This window comes from Manihot esculenta, chromosome 7 (genome assembly GCF_001659605.2).
Source record: "Manihot esculenta cultivar AM560-2 chromosome 7, M.esculenta_v8, whole genome shotgun sequence".
NCBI classification, from domain to species: Eukaryota; Viridiplantae; Streptophyta; class Magnoliopsida; order Malpighiales; family Euphorbiaceae; genus Manihot; species Manihot esculenta.
In genome coordinates, this window is record NC_035167.2 from 2,531,324 (window position 1) to 2,548,685 (window position 17,362).

General features: G+C 32.2%; 2 protein-coding genes across 6 annotated transcripts; both read right to left on the reverse strand.

Annotated features, from left to right (window-relative positions):
- Positions 1-280: 280 nt before the first annotated feature.
- Positions 281-8,327, reverse strand: LOC110619458 (ion channel DMI1). Of its 5 annotated transcripts, none has more exons than XR_002488674.1 (12): positions 7,555-8,327; positions 7,096-7,164; positions 6,160-6,786; positions 5,341-5,523; positions 5,189-5,248; positions 4,893-5,096; positions 3,831-4,079; positions 3,355-3,453; positions 3,016-3,210; positions 2,295-2,371; positions 1,410-1,676; positions 281-909 (listed from the first exon to the last, which is right to left on the reverse strand). XR_002488674.1 is itself a non-coding variant. In XM_021762916.1 (12 exons), the coding sequence occupies exons 1-12, from the start codon at positions 8,116-8,118 to the stop codon at positions 691-693; spliced, it is 2,829 nt and encodes a 942-aa protein (XP_021618608.1). In that variant the 5' UTR covers positions 8,119-8,327; the 3' UTR covers positions 281-690. The 5 variants fall into 5 exon arrangements, 4 of the variants coding, with proteins under 4 accessions (XP_021618608.1, XP_021618610.1, XP_021618612.1 ...); XM_021762916.1 differs by having other exon boundaries at positions 2,295-2,387; XM_021762918.1 differs by lacking the exon at positions 7,096-7,164 and having other exon boundaries at positions 2,295-2,387.
- Positions 8,328-8,962: 635 nt separating this feature from the next.
- On the reverse strand, positions 8,963-12,345 carry LOC110619846 (protein TIFY 10b). Its single transcript, XM_021763415.2, has 6 exons — positions 12,179-12,345; positions 11,731-12,078; positions 11,335-11,440; positions 10,956-11,088; positions 9,507-9,564; positions 8,963-9,225 (listed from the first exon to the last, which is right to left on the reverse strand). Exons 2-6 carry the CDS (start codon positions 12,063-12,065, stop codon positions 9,045-9,047), a joined length of 813 nt encoding a protein of 270 aa, XP_021619107.1. The 5' UTR covers positions 12,066-12,078; positions 12,179-12,345; the 3' UTR covers positions 8,963-9,044.
- Between the last annotated feature and the right edge of the window lie 5,017 nt (positions 12,346-17,362).

The following is a 17,362-nucleotide window of genomic DNA, read 5'->3' on the forward strand; positions in this document are numbered from 1 at the left end:
TAAAATAAAAACTCAGATGTTTAGCAATTAAAATGTTAGAAGAAAGTTATGAATTTTATTAAATTTTAGAAATTATATTATAAATAATTTTAACAAAATTTTAGTAAAATTTCATCAATAGACATTTTTAATTCTCCATGGCATTGTTAAATTTAGGGAAAAAAAAACATTATTAAAAGGGAAAAAGGAAAGGAGGAAAAATACATAATTTGACATAGAACCACAATGAAGTGGATTGCCAATTGACAAAGCTGCACTAATTTCAAAAACAGATGAATAATTATGGCACCTGAAATGTTCTGTTTTATTCCAAAAATGAGTAATTTGAAGCTGCTCATAGGCATAGCTGCATCAAAGAATTATCAGAAAGGATGATGAAGATACTAAAACTTACAGAATTGGTGAGGTGAAGTACCTCAGGAACAGTGTCATTTGAACATAATCAACTCATTTTTCAGCTCACATTGGCTAAATATGTTACAATTGTACAACATATTTGACTAATTATTGAAAGGCTGTGATCTACAAGCAACTACCTCTGTCAGTCAAATATTTTCAGCATTACGATTTCAAGTTACAACTGGTCATGTACCTATCAGGGGGCAAGGGGAAGAATTTTTGTAGAGTTGGGAGAGAATATAAAGAAGAGAGTAGTTTGCTGTGGCATCAGAAAGATACAGTTGTCTACAGTCATTCACATAAGGAGATGACAACAAAAACATCATCAAGGGACCACTTTTTTGGATTTGATTTCTCCGGAGGGTTAATTATCGCACGATCTGTATATGCAAGACGATAGCCAATCACAATTTCATTTCTTTGACGTCCCCTGATCATTATTTCGTAAAAACAAAGCTCTTCCTGGTCAAATAGATAGAATTCTGCAGGTTTAATACACATCTCATTCCCCTGCAAATATGACAACTACCGTTATTCCCTGGATTCTGAAACAGTAAACTAGATGGTATACAAGATGCTGAAAGGAGTAAGAAAAACAGTACAGTAATCTCCACACACAGATATGCAACTTCACTTTCTTTCTATCATTGTTTTTCCTTATAAAATATCTCCCCCGGTTAGGCCTATTATGTCAAACACATAAAATGTAATCTTTATGTTCTTTGAATCTTGGATTCCCACATGTAAAGGCAATGCATAACATTGCACCAAAAAAGATAATCAGAATCAGTATCTGCTGTTTGCTTTTTCACAACAGAAAATGAACTATAATTTAGCTGAATGATGAACCCCTTCCTATTTGATGCCTTTGACTTTCCCCACATTTTATTTAGTTTCATTTCCAGAAAAAGAATAAAGAGACTTAATCAATCATTGTCCCTATTCACTAAATTCTAATATACAAACATTCCATAGTAACAGTAAAGCATGGAACTAGGCATGAAAGATACCTCCTCGGCAAAGAGTTCCTCTAGAACACGATTTATTTGCTTGTCTTCTGCCACCATTGCCAGGGCCATGCTTACCAGTTCATTTGATAGCACATAGTCGCTGATTCTGGACACTGAGACCAGGTTTCTAGTCCTAGAGTCCAGGATTTCACTAATGATTATTGATTTGTCAGAAGCTTGCTGCATTTCGCGGATCCAAGAGCTATGAGAGAACACAGAAGGCCGTAAAGATGTTGACTTTGTATCTCTATAAGGGAGACGCTTTGACTGCAACCCATGAGCCATGGGGGAAGAAGAGAAGTTTTTTCAATAATCAGATTATTTAACACAAACAGATCATAGAAGTGCGCTTTTGCCAATGTTATAGGAATGCCTGGAAAAACACATGCAAAATTCTCTCCGAGCTCCCATTTCCAACCAAAATATCATCCATATCTAGTCACACCTTGCTTCCCAAAAGCAAGGAGAATATATATATATATATACTAAGAACTAAGTCCCATCATCAGTTTCAACATGTGCATGCACACAACTGCCTCAACAATGTGTCTCTCTCTCTCTGTTATATGAGGTGGGTAACAAAATACCCTGGCAAATATCACCATAATTTATCATGAAAAAACACCATCAACTAGATGCTTGGTACTTGCTAATAAAATCTATTAATATCGACCAAGATAAAAATTTCATATTGATGTATTTTGCCGTTTGAATTGACAAGCAGCTAATGAGGGATAGAAATCCACAACAAAAACCATAATATTTTCAAATGCTCAAGTAAATGGTTGTTACTAAATAAAAAAGGGAATGGGAGAGAGCCATACTAAATAATTAGCAATTTAGTATTCTGATATCCCAAAGAAAGGAGACACTACCAGCAGTTACCTGTATATCTCGAATAAGAAGAAGGGTAGCAAGAGATCGTGAGTCAGAATGCACAACCGAGTCCTCCAATGACTCATCTGCAAGAATTAAGATCTGTCCGTTTTAGAGTTAGTAACCAGTAGTGAAATTGAGCTCATAGAAGAAAATGTAAAATGCACTTGTGTATGACAAGAAAAGTTTCATTTGAAATGTCAACTGAATTTATGAAAATAGTTGTTGAGCAACCCACATCAACCACCTATTTTGGTTAGTATTATTCAATGGTCTAACACTACCAACATAATTAACAGCAGTTAATGGACACTTGTTTAGCACTATAAACACTTGAATTCTTCATACAACTGTAGATCCATGCTGTCAATGGGTGCTTGTTTAGCCCAAAACCAAAATCAATGGAGAGGCAAATGCTGTTTCTTGGGTGCACTCTCTTCAATGTTCAAAATTTCTTCAGTTGGCTACTCATAGAGCAATCTTTTGCACCTAATGCTTCTTTCCCACAATCAGTTTAGTCAATTGAACTTTGTATCTACTAAAGCTTATTTCCTTCCAATTCTTTCCTCTAACTTAGCATAGAATTCTAAGCATTCTGTCGAAGAGTCTTGATCTTATGTGGCAAACCCCTTTTAGATCCTAGTCCCTAGATTTGTTCAAGATCCTAAATTGATGATCTTCAATCTCAAGGTGAAACTTGAGTAAGAGAAAAGATGGTGAAGCCACTTACAGAGTCAAAAGTCTCTAGTGGAAGACTCTCCAAATGCCGTCTGATGACTGCATTTCCCTCGCGGTGGACAAGTTTAATGTTTTCTAATCCAGAAATATCAAGCCCACCATCAGTAAGTTTCTTTTCTCTTTCTTTTTCTGGGACCTCATTGAACATCCAGAGTTCTGAACCTGGGGCCAGGAATGCCTCTAGAACCTGAGAAATGACCATACAAACAAAATCAAACAATATCTCCACAATTTCTTCTTTTGCAGTCATGTAAATTTCAGCAATTCAATCATCTTCAAATGCATCTGAACAAAAAGGGAAAGGTAATATTAAAACTGTTAAAATGCATACCATTATCATGTCATCAATGTCACGACGCCAGCCACAGAACAGTATCTTCTCTGGATATTTTGGAGGATCAATTAGTTTTGGACAAGAACCTCCACGTACCTGGACTTAGGACAAGCACATGTAAGAAAGGATCACACAGCCAAAATGATTCTAAAACAGGATGAATAAAAGCAGTTGCAATTTTCAAATAAAGCATAGATCATTAATTAGGAAAACTTAGGGAACTACATGTTATCAGCTTTAGTTGGCAGCAAAAGAGAAGGACTAGCAAACATGTACACTGCATGATGTGTAACTAGTATGTCAATTTATTATTAATAATTCAAACTCAACATGATAAACTTATCTATGTAGTTGTAAGCATTAGTAAGATTTGAAAGTCTCAACTTTCAAAGCTGCAAATCATCAAGGCTTAAGCATAATACATCTTATGCACAAAACCATCTTTTTGCTATATCTATGTGAAAAAGGACAACCTTTGGAAGAGGACCTGGAGCATAAGTGTCGTCATCCTCAGCTATGACGAGAATCTCATCCCCTTCGTTTAGAACATAGTTATCATCTGGGTTTAAGATAATCTTCCCACCGTCTGCAGCAACCTTAACTCCACAAGGAATTGCATCAGGGAATGAAATGAGCACATCTTCAAAACGCACACCATCTAACTGAGGCCACCTTTTAATGTAAAATTCAGCATTCTCAAACCCTAATATATCTTCCCAAATCTGGCATAAAGAAGGAAAAAATTAAGTTACCCTAGATTGCTGAAGAGTAAACAAGGGAAACTGAGTAACTAGAATTGCTTAGAGATTGTCATCAAACCCAGAGGGGGTAGTGCTTGTAAATGGAAATGAATGAATGAACGAATAAATAAATAAATACAGATAGCATCACTTCAAGGTTCGGCACTTGTTGGTTTTGGGGCAGGGGGTTTAACATTATAGCCTTTTCATGAACAGTAATAGACAGGGATAAATAGTGCAGAGTGCTTCTATATTAATACAACTATCAAAATTAAAACAAGCATCCACCCAATTTGTAATAAAATAAGGACTGCAGGCCAAAAATAATATAGAAATGAAAGAAAATAAGTTAGAGCATTAATTTGATGATCCTTTTCTTTTTGGGTGGGCAGGAGGGATTTGGGAATGAGAGAGTGCAACTGTCCCAGTAAAAAAAAAAAAAAAAAAAGAATCTTGCTTATCAACAAATTCTGATGAAAGGGCTTTCGGATTATATATGAGTAAAAGAAGCCAAAAGTGTACTCTACCACATAAAGTAAATGTTAGCATCACAGGGAAGCAGTGTCTTAGATGAGGCACCTCTATTCTTAGATTATTTGAGTCTTCAACCTAGATACAACTCCAACTAACAGCAGATCTATTATCAATATCAACTTTTCGCTTTTAGTGATGCTTCACCATAAGGTACGACAATGGTTTATGTGGATAAAAGTCAAGTATAAAGTCAAGTATGATATTTAGAGTTTCATATTCACAATGCCTGTAAATGAACATGCTGAAACTTGTCTGAACAACCTGTGCAAGGCCTGGTTGTAAAGCACATTGGATCATCAAGCGTCCAATCACATCATGTGCAACAACTGTTTCAATGAGTTCTCCTCCAACAAGCTTCACCAGAGGTTCATTGTCAAGATCACTCATCTCTACAACAACATGACCCTTCAAGCCCTCTTTAACACCCGTTAGACTAAGCACAACCCTTAAAGCACGTGCATCACTCTGGCCCAACAAAAATACAAGAAAAAAAACTTTAAGAATGTTTCATCAGAGTACAAAAACCACAGAACTGGATAGAGACATTGTGAATGAACCTGATCTGCATTTTCATCAGATGCTAATACAATGATAGCACGTGCCTTGGAAACTGAAACCTGAGGATTAGGTAATAAGAAAGTCAATCCACACAATCCTAGAAAAGCTAAGCAAATAAATAAATATATAAAATTAAAACCACTGAGCATACTTTCTTTAAGTCAGCCAGGATAAGAGGGCTGCCACTTCTGCATATAACAGAAGTACCCATGAAGTCAAATTCTAGTTTAGCTATATCCATCTCCATTTCCTCCTTGTCTCTTTCTGCTAGAACAACGACTACACCACCACCAACACTCTTGTTCGCTATTGCTAGCTGCTTCAAAAGTGAACCCTACAACCAAAGCACCATCTTTTCACACTTTTCATGAAAAAGCATCAGTATTATAACCCTATGATTTACAAATTCTTGCTCTTTTACAAAAAAGAATAAGAAGGAAATGAGGGGGGCAAAGCCACATTAGCCATAAAAGAAGGCAGTTCTGCATGCATTTCAGATCCATTTAGCAGTTTCAGAGGTGAAATCAACACAAAGGAAAACATTTACAGATTCTACAGATGAAGCAAAATGACATGAGTGCTACAAAGAGCCATAGCAACACATCTCACCTCAAGACTTATTTATTATACAAGTACAATAAAACTAAAGACAAATTTCACAAATATAAAGAGATACTATATTATAACATGAAAAAATCGCCTCTAATAACTGTGCGCAACAGCCAAACAACACAGAGAGTTCCTTGACATTAATCTGCATCTGGTATTCCATTACTCCTTAATTAGGAAATGCTATAAGACAGTACATCTCATAATCCCAAGAAGTTACATCAGTAAAGAAATAGGGCCCTAATCTAACAAATGATTTATCTTTTGACTTCTGGATTGTTGTGTAACCAAAATAGAAATAAAAAATTAGAACACGAGAAAAAAAGGGACATCAAAGTTCGAAGTTCCCCAAGTGAATTACCAATTTGTCACTCCATCCAAGAATTAGTATATGGTTCTTTTCAATAACTTCACTCTTTCCTTTCCGCAGTGAATCTACTTTCTCAGAGATGGCATCTGAGACAAGTCCAAGCATCATAGCAAATATCAGCATGCCTCCGGAACTTATAGAGACAGAAACGATCCTTGGCCCAGTGCCAACCCTATCTGCATGATTTCCTGAGTCAGCTACAAATGTCCACGACAGCCAAAGGGCTTCAGAAAAGCTACCATCACTGACTGCGTACAATGCCAAGCCGCCGAATGCTATCAGAAATATGGTTGCAAAGAGCAGCGCAAGCAGCTTTGCATAAGGATAAACAGAGAAAAATACATCCACTGTATATGCAATCCTCTTCTTCAAGGGAACCTCCTCCTTCTTATTCTTTGTTCTTTTTGACAGAGTCTTGATTTGTGGAAGGTAATCAAGATATTTGTAGAATACAAATGGCATAATGAGTGTGAATATCACAGTATACAAAGCAATAGTTCTACTGTCAGCATTTTGGAAATAAAATGAGCTATAATCTTCATGTTGCAAAACTTCGATGCTGTTACCACCAAAATCACCATTGCTGCTACATGTTGTCCGAAGGTTAATAATCTCTTCCTGCAATTAAAAGATCATATTGGTAAAAATATGGACACAAACTGCATATATGTGTGTTAAGTCATCATGCAGAGTGACCTAGTGAAAAAAAACCCAACTCAGCAAAACCATCGTACAAATCTTTATCTATACTATTTACCCGATTCTTTCTGAGTAAACCTTCTAAGTTCTAAGAGTTCCACCATTCGCATTTACCAGCTTTTACCCTTTCAATTTTAATTTCGATTCTCACAACCAGAATAAGATTGTTTCAAGATTTTGAAGACAAATTTAATGCACCCTCATACTTTTGTAAGTTACAGAACATACCTCTAGCTGTCCAACTTTACTCTGCAGGTGAAGTGAATAAGATACAGATGATATATAAATGAAAATGAGCTGCAACAAAAGATTAGCAATAAAATTATTAGCAGACATATCAAACAGTACCAAATAAATCCATTACCAAAAATGAAGAAAAAGAAACCGCTGAAACATAAGCCAAAAGTAGAATGGAGCTTCTTTTGCTACACCGGAAAGTAACAAAAGTAATGTACCAATGAGGGAATTTGATAATTTCATTAAAAAGAAATATTTCAAAAAGATAAATCTTTTTCCATTTTCTGAAACAACAGTACGCTATCACAGTTTTCACGTTTTCTTTCCTATTTAAATTTCAGTTTCTTTTTCTCTGTGAGTATCTTCTTCTATTTTCTCGGGAACCAAACAAAAGCCAACATTATATATACCAAAATGAGAGAGAGAGGGAGAAAGAGTAGTTGAATTTACAAAATAAAAGACCAAAGCATGTCTCAATCTTCTACTGCTCCTAGAATCAGACTGAGCCGCAGAACTCCGCTGAGTCGCCAAAACTTGACTCGCCGCCGTTTTCACTTCCTTCTCTATCTTTAGTTTCTCCTCTTTCACTTTCACCGACTTACTCGAGACACTTCCAGTCCCCTTCTTCTCCTCCGCCACCTTATTATTACCACCACTACCACGCCGACCTTTCACCGTTACCCGATTCCCCGCCACATGAGGTCCGAGAAACGACGGGTAAACCCAATCCCGACCAGAGAAGCTACTATCACTAATGCTCCTACCACTATTATGAGCTGGAGAAGCATCACCGTTGCCAACGGAGACACGGAGATCGGAAAATGGAGGGCGGAGAGGAGTGGAAGGGGTGGAAGCAGATATGTGGCGGACAGCGGGGAAAAGCGGGCCGGGGAAGTGAGTGCCATCGGAGATTGATGTCTTGGATTTCTTTAGCAGCGGCGGCCTCTCTGCCTTCTTGACGCTCGGATTGATACCTGAAGCTGAAGCAGGCGAGTCCTCGCTGCCCTTCCTCATTCCTCTTCTTCGTTTACAGAGAGATCTAACCAGAGAGAGACGAGCAGTTTTTGTGCGAAGTTGGAGCAGAAGCTGAGAGACAGCTTAATTGGGTGATTGATTGAGATTCAGAGGTGGGCCATGGGAGAATGTGGGCCGTAGATGCATATAGTGGGAGTAAAGGTAGGTCCCATGTGATGATGTGGATGGTGGGGATGAAAAGGTGTGATCTTGCAAGTGTAAGATCAAATCCTTTTTGGCCTTTATATTATTTTTATTTCAGTTTTTTCAGTTTGGTTTTTTGGTTGGGTGGGGCTAAATTCCGGCGGTGATGACTGGGATCCACGCCTGGGCTATGCTTACGTATAACTTGGAGCACAAACTGCTGAGTAGTCATGTGAATTTATTCCCATCTTTTCTTTTGGCTTTTTTCTCCTTTACCTTTTAAATCATTTTCATAAAAGCATTTTTATTTCAATAATATTAGACAATTTATATTTTAAATTCATTTTTTTTAAATGAAAATTAAAAATTAAAAGAGTAAAATTTAAAATGTCTGAAATTTATTTAAATATATATATATTTTATATTATATTTGATTATTAATAATTTTAATAAAATAATAAAAAAATATTAAAATACTCTATTATTGAAAGCACTATACCTTAAATGAGCTTAGAGATTTTGATCTTAATTTTTTTCTCACTATGTTTTTTTTAAATAATTGACTTTGTTGGGACCCTTTGCACGTCAAAGTTTACAAATCAGAAGCCCAACTAATTTCTTCACTTATCAATTCTCAAGTTGGTGACCAAGCACTAAATTTTTTTAAAAAAGAAAATAAATAATTATGATTAAAGTTAAATTTAAAATTCACCATTTTAATATAATTAAATTAAATTGTAGTGGTTAATTTTATACATACAAAACATAATATTAGGAAATAATCAAAGATCTTTGTTAGCGGATACAGGGAAGAAGTAGCCTAAACGTGAAGGGAATGGTGAAAGAGAGATGCTGCCATGAACTGCATTTGAATCATCACCGTCTGCTCTTGGCTTAGTTTCCTCACTATTTTCTTCTGCCCTAGGAGTAGCTGGACTGGAATATGGAGATTTGCTTATTATCCTGCAAAATCATGTACATGCACATACATTATAACCACAATTTATCAATTGATCTTAGCGATCTTAAAAATTTTATTAAATAGTTATTTTGTTAATTTTATTTATTTTATTATTTAAGTTATATTTTATTTATTTTATTATTTAATCCACATAATATAAAAAAATTCATATTTTAATTTTATAAAAATTAAAATTATGAAATTAATAATTAATAAATTTTATTATACTATATGGATCAAAAAATACTTTTCCCAATAAAAATGATTGAAGATTCGAACATACCTGCAGCGACGTTTTTCAAGAAAATGTTGGAGTGAGAGCTTCCTTGCAATTGGAAGGTCTGGAAATTAAAAGGCAACGGTTAAGAAAAAGTTAATGGGTAATAATTATCTTTATTAATATAAATTCATATGAAAATAATAAATTTATTAATCCAATTCACAATCCAACAGTAAAAACTCAGCCTGGCTCATAATCCATAAGTACAAACCACAAGCCCATAAAACATCCTTATCCAGAATAACTTGAAAATTGCTTAACCGCTGCTATCTCTGTCGTGAAGAACAAACCAATACATGAATCTCATCCAGAGAAGAAGACGATGACGATAAAATAGCAGGCATGCACCGAACTAAAAAAAATAAATAGCAAACTAAATAAAAAACAAACAAACACATGGCAATAAAAATCAAATCACATATAAAACCTTTTACCAAAAACAACAGCTCCAATCTAAAGCCAATGAAAATAACACGATAAAGCGAATCGGAGAGTTGATCGTCGAACGTAATAGCATGATTTCAAATTGCCATCGTGATATAAAATCACTATCAATCAGAAAGAAAACAAGAACGATCATAACTAATCCATATTTAACTAAATTCAAAAGAAATCAAAATCGAATTCAAAAAATCAGATGAAACTATACACTTGATAAAAAGAGACGATGTGACAAACACCTCTTCTCTTTTGGTAAAACAAAACTCTACCGCCTTCGTGTTGTGCTCTCTCATTTTCTTTCTCTCTTTACGTCCTCCCTCCGGTCAAATTGCTACTCTCTTTTAGTCCACTTATGTTATGGCCTATAATATCATCATCTAATTGAAGCAATAGTACACAATTCTCATTTTGGATTTAAGTTCCACATTTATTTTTAAAAGCTTTTGATAAATGAAATTGAAGAGGTGATTTGAACAAAATATTTAAATATTTTTACAAAGAAAATTCTTAAATGAATTTAATTTTTTATGAATTCAGAACACGAGAATATAAATTTCATGTCATTTTATATGTTTTGAGTCTAATTGGTTTCAAATAAATTTTTTTTTAGGAACTCTAGTTTAGCCTGTTTTTTCTTCGTTAGTTTTAAATAATAAAATTTTTTTTGACATAGTAATTTATTTAATAATTTTTAATATATTTTTATTTAATACATGTTAAAAAATTAAAATTTAATAGTTATAAAAATAATTTAATAAAAGTAATTATATTAGGAAAACAATACAAGGAAATTTAGTCAAATTATATAATAGTTATGTTGCTACAATTTATGTAATTTAATTATTATTTAAATTATCTTATAAAAACTTTAAATGATAAATAAAAATAAATGGAAGAAGTATATTTAACAAGTAATGAATAAATTAAGTAATTAATAATAGATACGATTCATATGAAATTAAACTAGAAAAAAAAAGAAAAGAAAAAAGAATGCACTTTTATAATTAAAACCTGCTTGTAACTTGCAGACTGATGTTAGATTGACCGATGAAGAGATTCCATTAGTTTCCATTTTTGCTGGCAGTTCTACAGAAGCAGGTTTTGACGTAGAGCTTTCACCAGCAAGCAGCATAATGGCTTGTGCCTATAATCAAAATTATCAATAAATTAATTTTCAATTTCCTAATTATTTAATTAATAGGCAAATGCTAATTAAATTTAATTTTGTAATTTACCTTTGAAAATAATTGAGAAATGTTAGTAATAATAACTTTTTCAGTGACTATCTAATTAATAATAAATAATTAATTGAGTAAAAAAAATAATAAATATTTTTTGTTAAATAAAATAAAGAATTAAAATAAGTAGAGGAGTTTAATAAAATTGTGACCTTGTGAGCAGGAACATTGTTATACACATTGATAGTTCCTGCGTAGAATATTGTGAGTTGTGCCGCTGAAGACTTGCCATCAAATTCTGATTGCTTTTCTTCCTTCCTGCTTGTAAATTTTTTTATGAACACATAATTATAAAATATGAAAAATAAAAATGAAATTTACTTATCCAAGTAAGATTAATTTAATTTTTATTTTTAATAAAATTATTGATGTATTTTGCTTATATTAATTGCGTATATCCTCATAGTGTAATGAAAAATTTATATCTGTCAAATCTAACATCAATTGTGAAAAGGGATAATGTGCCTTTATATGAGTCGGAGCATTCCTATCTCTAAACTAGTTTGCTCCGTTTTTTAGAAAAATATTTTTTAAAACACGAACAATACCTAATTCCACGAAGCAACTTCTGTTCAAGGAGAGAAGCTTGGCGTGGCGTAAATCTAGCTGCATGCTTCAGCTTGATGGCTTCTGATTCTTCCATATTGGTTTTTCCAACGACATCGTTTTGAGTTTTGGAGTAAAGATATTTCCTAAACATGGAGAGTATTTGAGACGACCTGTCGTCTGTTAACTCATGATGATCAAAACACATTTTCTTCTGCTTCTTCTTCTTCTTCAAGGCCGCTACTTTGAAATCCAAACAAGAAGCCATCACCAATGGATCATTATCATTCTCATCTTCTAAACCAATCGGCTGTTCTTTCTTCACCAAGAAATCCATTCTTGTAGGGTTTCTGAAGAAACTTTCAATCAAAAACTATATATATATAGAATTGAAATTAAAAAGAAGAAAATTCAAGATTAGCAGACAGTGAGGGATTTGTGTGGATATACCTGAAATTGCTAGTTGTTAGCAAGTGAATTTTCAGAAACAAATCTAAAATTAATGAGTTTTTCTGTGTGTATATATAATAAATGGAGATTATTGAGATCGATCGACAGAGTAAGGACTTGGGATTTTACGCCTGGTTGATGAGCAGGCTTTCGATGGATTCTATACATATATATATATATATATGAAATGTGGTGAGTTCTTTAATTTTCCATTCCTCTTGTTTGGCTGCTAGCTATTAATTTTAAAATATTTCTTTCCTTAATAGAAAAAAAGTAAATTACTTTCATTCACCTAATTAAATTATTTGTTAAAAAAATTCACTTTTTAAGAAGTAATCGATTTGAATTAGCATCAACTCAAAAGGAATCATGCATGGAGTCTTTGCATTGTAATTAGATCAATTGATTGATTGATTGAAAAGGAAGAAAAGCAAGAGTCGTTTGTAATCGTAGCTAGTTTAATGAGAATAATCATGAATATTTTTGACAGAAACATCTTAAATTAAACAATGTTTTTTAATAAAAAATTATTTTAAAAAAAAAACTAATATTCTTACTGAATTATTATTTAGTTCAGAAACTTAATTCATTTTTTAATTTTTAAAAATATATTGAAATGCATATAAAATTTTAAAAAATTTATTAATTAATACATTTATTAATTTTAACTATTAAATATTTATCATAAATAATTGTTGCTAGCATTACTCTTGGCTTAAAGCACTAAACTTTATTATCACACTAAATACTTCTAGTTTTGCTTTATTAAACTTGAATTTCATTGATGGATTAGTAAATTATGAGAGAAGTTGATTTTTTTAAAAAAAAATTATGTAATTAGACTCTCAAATTCCTCTAAAAAATTAGATTAATTAAATTATATAAAGTTATTATTATAAAAATTCATCATTTCTTTGGTGGATTATATTCAAATTTCCTTTTAATTATATATTTACAATTAGAGGAGAATAGTATTCGATTCAAACTGAAATTCGATTTAAACTTAAAACATCGATTGAATTGAGTTAATTCAAAAATTCAGTTCAATTTTTTATTCATTTTGATTTAGTTTGATCGATTTTTTATTTTAAAAACTTCAGTTATTTCAATTCGGTTCGATTTTGATCAGAAAAAATTAAAAAAATTAAAACAAACCGATTAATGATAATAATATATTATTTTCAATAATATAAAGAGATTAGATCATATCAAAATTAAAATATTTCAATTAAATTTTAAAATATTAAAAATAAACCGTAAAAAGTAAAAAATTTATTAAAAATTCAAATCAATTAAATTAATCTAAATCAGACCAGTTCGATTCAATTCGATTTTTGATTAAAATCAATTCGATTCGATTTTTATAAATATTAAAATTTTAATTTTTAATTTATTTAATTCGATTTAATTTTAAACCAAACCGATCGAATGTTTTTCCCTATTTACAACCTTGAGTCTTATGTAGAGTAAGAGTTAAGGTATTCAGTGGCAAATTAGAGATGAATTTGATATTAATGTGTGAAAGACAATTAACCTTAGGGAAGCATTATCTTAGTTGCAGACCTTAAACATGCTGAAGGCTTTGAACGTAAAACATTATCCTTTTAAGGACCAAAATAAAAATAAAAAAGGATGTTTTAAATATTAATTATTCTTTAACGTAAATTTCAATTTATTTTATTTGGATTTTCCACTAAATTTTCCCACCAAATAAATTTGATTGATTTAATTGTTTAAAGTTTATAAAAAAAGAAAATTTCTCATGGGATTTGTTAACTTTTCACTGACTACAACATCTAATAAAACATAGATTAAGACAAGTTGTTCAAAATTGCAAGACTCCAATTAAGGCGAGTAGTATCGATTCATATGTAAAAAATTAATCGAATTAAATTAATTTAAAAATTCAGTTTGATTCGATTTTATTCTTAAAATTTTTTGTTATTTCAATTCAATTCAATTTTAGCAAGAAAAAATCAATAAAATCGAATCGAACTGATTAATAAAAATAATATATTATTTTTAATAATATAAAAAAATTGACCGATTAATAACAATAATAAATTTATTCTCAATATGAATTAATAAAATACAAATTTTTTATAAAAAAAATATATATAGCTAATTATAAGAAGAGGAAATTACCGTATAGCTCTTATCATATTACATTTATACCTTATCACAATCAAATAAAAAAATATTATTATTGTTAAAAATTCCACACAATAAAAAAAAAATAAATAAATAAGCTCAAGTTGACGGCAAGAAGAAAAAACCAAGAAGAAAGATATATGTATAATAATTTTTTATTGTCTTTTGGAATTATGGTGGTTGTCTTTTGGATTTGTGTTCGATTTTTTATTTTTTTAATTTGAAAAATATTTTGTTTATGATGTTTGAAAAAGAATATAAATTTCAATTTCAATTAAATTAAAAATAAATATGAAAACTTAAAAAAGTAAGATTCTAAAATATAAAATATGTCATTTGAATTCATAAAAAATATTTATTTTATTTCAAATATAAAAATTGTTTGTATTAGCTAAATATTTATTTTAATATTATTGTTTAACCAGTTATAAAAGAACTATTATTTTTAAAATATTTATCAACTATCTTTTTTTTAATTTTAGTTTAAATTTAATATTTTTAATTATTAAAACTTTATAATAAAAAATAAATTATATTTTTTTTAGTTCAAAATAAATTATACCTAAGACCAATGAAATATAGCATTTTATATATTGGTTAGTGCCATATATTATTAAAAGGTTATTTTATTAATTTTTGACGTTTTCACAATTAAATTATTTTATTAATTTTTAATAACAAATTATTTAATTGCTCAAGGACTCATCAACCATTAAATAAATTTTACCTAATTAATGTGTTGTTAACTATTAAATACGAATGATCAGCCATTTTCAGATCTCAACTATAAATTACTTTTATAGTTTAAAAACACAATTGAAAAATATAAATTATAAAATATTATAAAATAATTAAATAAAAATAAACTAATTAATTTAAATATTACCGATATAACACAATAATCGCTAATTAATTACCGATATAACACAATAATCGCTCAGAGTAGGCTATATACTGACACTAAAAAATAAGACCACATGACAAGAGTCTAATTAAGTGATATCAAGTCCCATCGAAGGAAAATGAGACTCGAACGCTTCAAGTCTCAACTATTCATTAAGACTCGCATTCTCAATTAGAGAGTGAGACTCCACGGGTAATCTAACAGATCCCATTACACCTATATTTACGAGATTTCATATTCACTAACTGGTACTAATTGGATTTCCAGAAGATATGATGACTAACTCCATCTTCTAACAGTATAAAAGCAGATGAATACAGAGATTAATGTACACAATTTTTATACAACTACTGTTAAATTCAAAACATTACATTAAATTCGCCTTTATCTTTCAATTTAATGACTTGAGTGTCGAAATGCCAATCGTAGCACAGTTCCATTTCAACCACATTATTTGGTTTCGTTGTCGAAAATCCATTAAATTCTCTCTATTCATTTGAATTAAATGCGATCACTTATTCTCTTTTTCTTAAAAAAAAAAAAATATTTTTTTTTCTTCTTTTCTCGAAATGACTGGCAATTCATGAGCTGCTGCTACCAACAAGAGTGCTATCATTTCTTCCACTCTTAGCAGTGGACAAAATACACCTTCTATAGCCAACGAGGTAGATCTCAACAATCTGAATAACGAGCAAATGCTCCAATATATTAAAAGGCTGCAGGCCACTCTAAAGCAGTATAAGACTTGGGAGGAGGCCTCATTTAAGGCTCCCAAAGTAAAGGAGGGACTCGAGCAAAGGCGATCTAATCACAATCCCAAGAGAAGGCCAAACTAAAGAATGAAGAGTCATTGGACGAGGCTCCGAAGACCATCGACTAGAAGCTGGTTCGGACTGTGCAAAGGTACCAAAAGGAGCAGGAGGACTATGGCCTAGACGATGCCTTGCCCCTATCAGAAGAGATCTTAGAAAGGAACATGTAACACCAAGTTCATAGATTCCCTAATCAAGAATCCACGTGCTATGTACAAACAGCTAATGGATAAAGCCCAAAAGTATATCAGGCTGGATGACGAAGTCCAAGCGTTAAAAGAGGATAAAAGGACGAGTCAAAAGTAAAACCAAAAGTCAGAGAGGCGAGGATATAAAGGAGACAACAAAAGTTACCTAATTTCCCGAAGAAAGAATGATCAAAATAAGTATAAGAATTATACTCGACTGAATGACTCACAAACACGTATTTTAATGTGGATCAAGAAGAACGACAAAGAGGTGAGGTGGGCCTCCCAAACTCAACCCTGAGAAAGCTGAAAGGTGAGACAAGACCAAGTATTGCCACTTTCACGAAGACCACGAACACACAACAAAGGAGTGCCGACAATTGAAAGACAAGATCGAGAGGTTAATAAGGGATGACATACTTCGAAAGTTCGCCAAAAAATTAGAGAAGAGAGAAGGCCTGAATGATGTAACAACTCCTAAAACCTCCCCTGACAGTGAACTTGTAGGGGTTATACATGTAATTGCAGGTGGACCTAGCGATGGCAAGGGAAAAAAATAGTTGCATTGCAAAGGACGTCCTGTCAGTGGAGCAGGAACCATGGACCAAGTAGGAAGTAAAGTTCGGACTTGCGGACAAAGCAATAGGCTTCTTTCAAAACGACCCGCTGGTTATCATCCTCTGTTTGAACAGATATGAGATGAGGCAAGTCTTGGTGGATACAGGTAGTTCTGTTAATCTCCTCACCTTAGATGTTTTTAATAAACTAGGCTTAGATAAAAATAATCTTGTAAAAGTATCTTATCCGTTAGTGGGATTAGGAGACAAAACCGTGGCAATACAATTTTACAATGGGGAGGTTTTACAAGAGATCTTAACATCCTGAAGCTGCATGGTTGTCCTAAAAATTGCTAGGTAACTTCTGAGATCTGTTGTTCCATCATATTTGTCCAGACTTGGCAGCTTAAACTTGGTTGGACAAGTTTCTGCTAAGATCTCTTCTAATAGGGGTGAGACATCGTTCAGACTATAGTTCTCCTCCTGCTCCTTCTAGTACCTTTGCATGGCCCGAACCAGCTTCCAGTCGGCGTTCTTCGCTACCTCGTCCAACGACTTCTCATCCTCCAGTT

What these genes read in the sequence shown, in the direction of transcription:
- LOC110619458 (XM_021762916.1), bottom strand. Translation starts at nt 8,118, where the DNA reads ATGAGGAAGGGCAGCGAGGACTCGCCTGCTTCAGCTTCAGGTATCAAT. An exon ending in ATGCTTTGGTCTTTTATTTT is followed by an intron (nt 7,165 to 7,554) that starts GTAAATTCAACT and finishes CTTTTGTTGCAG; the next exon opens with CTCATTTTCATTTATATATC. An exon ending in TTCTTATTCGAGATATACAG is followed by an intron (nt 1,677 to 2,294) that starts GTAACTGCTGGT and finishes CATGGGTTGCAG; the next exon opens with TCAAAGCGTCTCCCTTATAG.
- LOC110619846 (XM_021763415.2), bottom strand. Translation starts at nt 12,065, where the DNA reads ATGGATTTCTTGGTGAAGAAAGAACAGCCGATTGGTTTAGAAGATGAG. An exon ending in AAGTTGCTTCGTGGAATTAG is followed by an intron (nt 11,441 to 11,730) that starts GTATTGTTCGTG and finishes ATTTACAAGCAG; the next exon opens with GAAGGAAGAAAAGCAATCAG. An exon ending in AGTCTGCAAGTTACAAGCAG is followed by an intron (nt 9,565 to 10,955) that starts GTTTTAATTATA and finishes TTTAATTTCCAG; the next exon opens with ACCTTCCAATTGCAAGGAAG.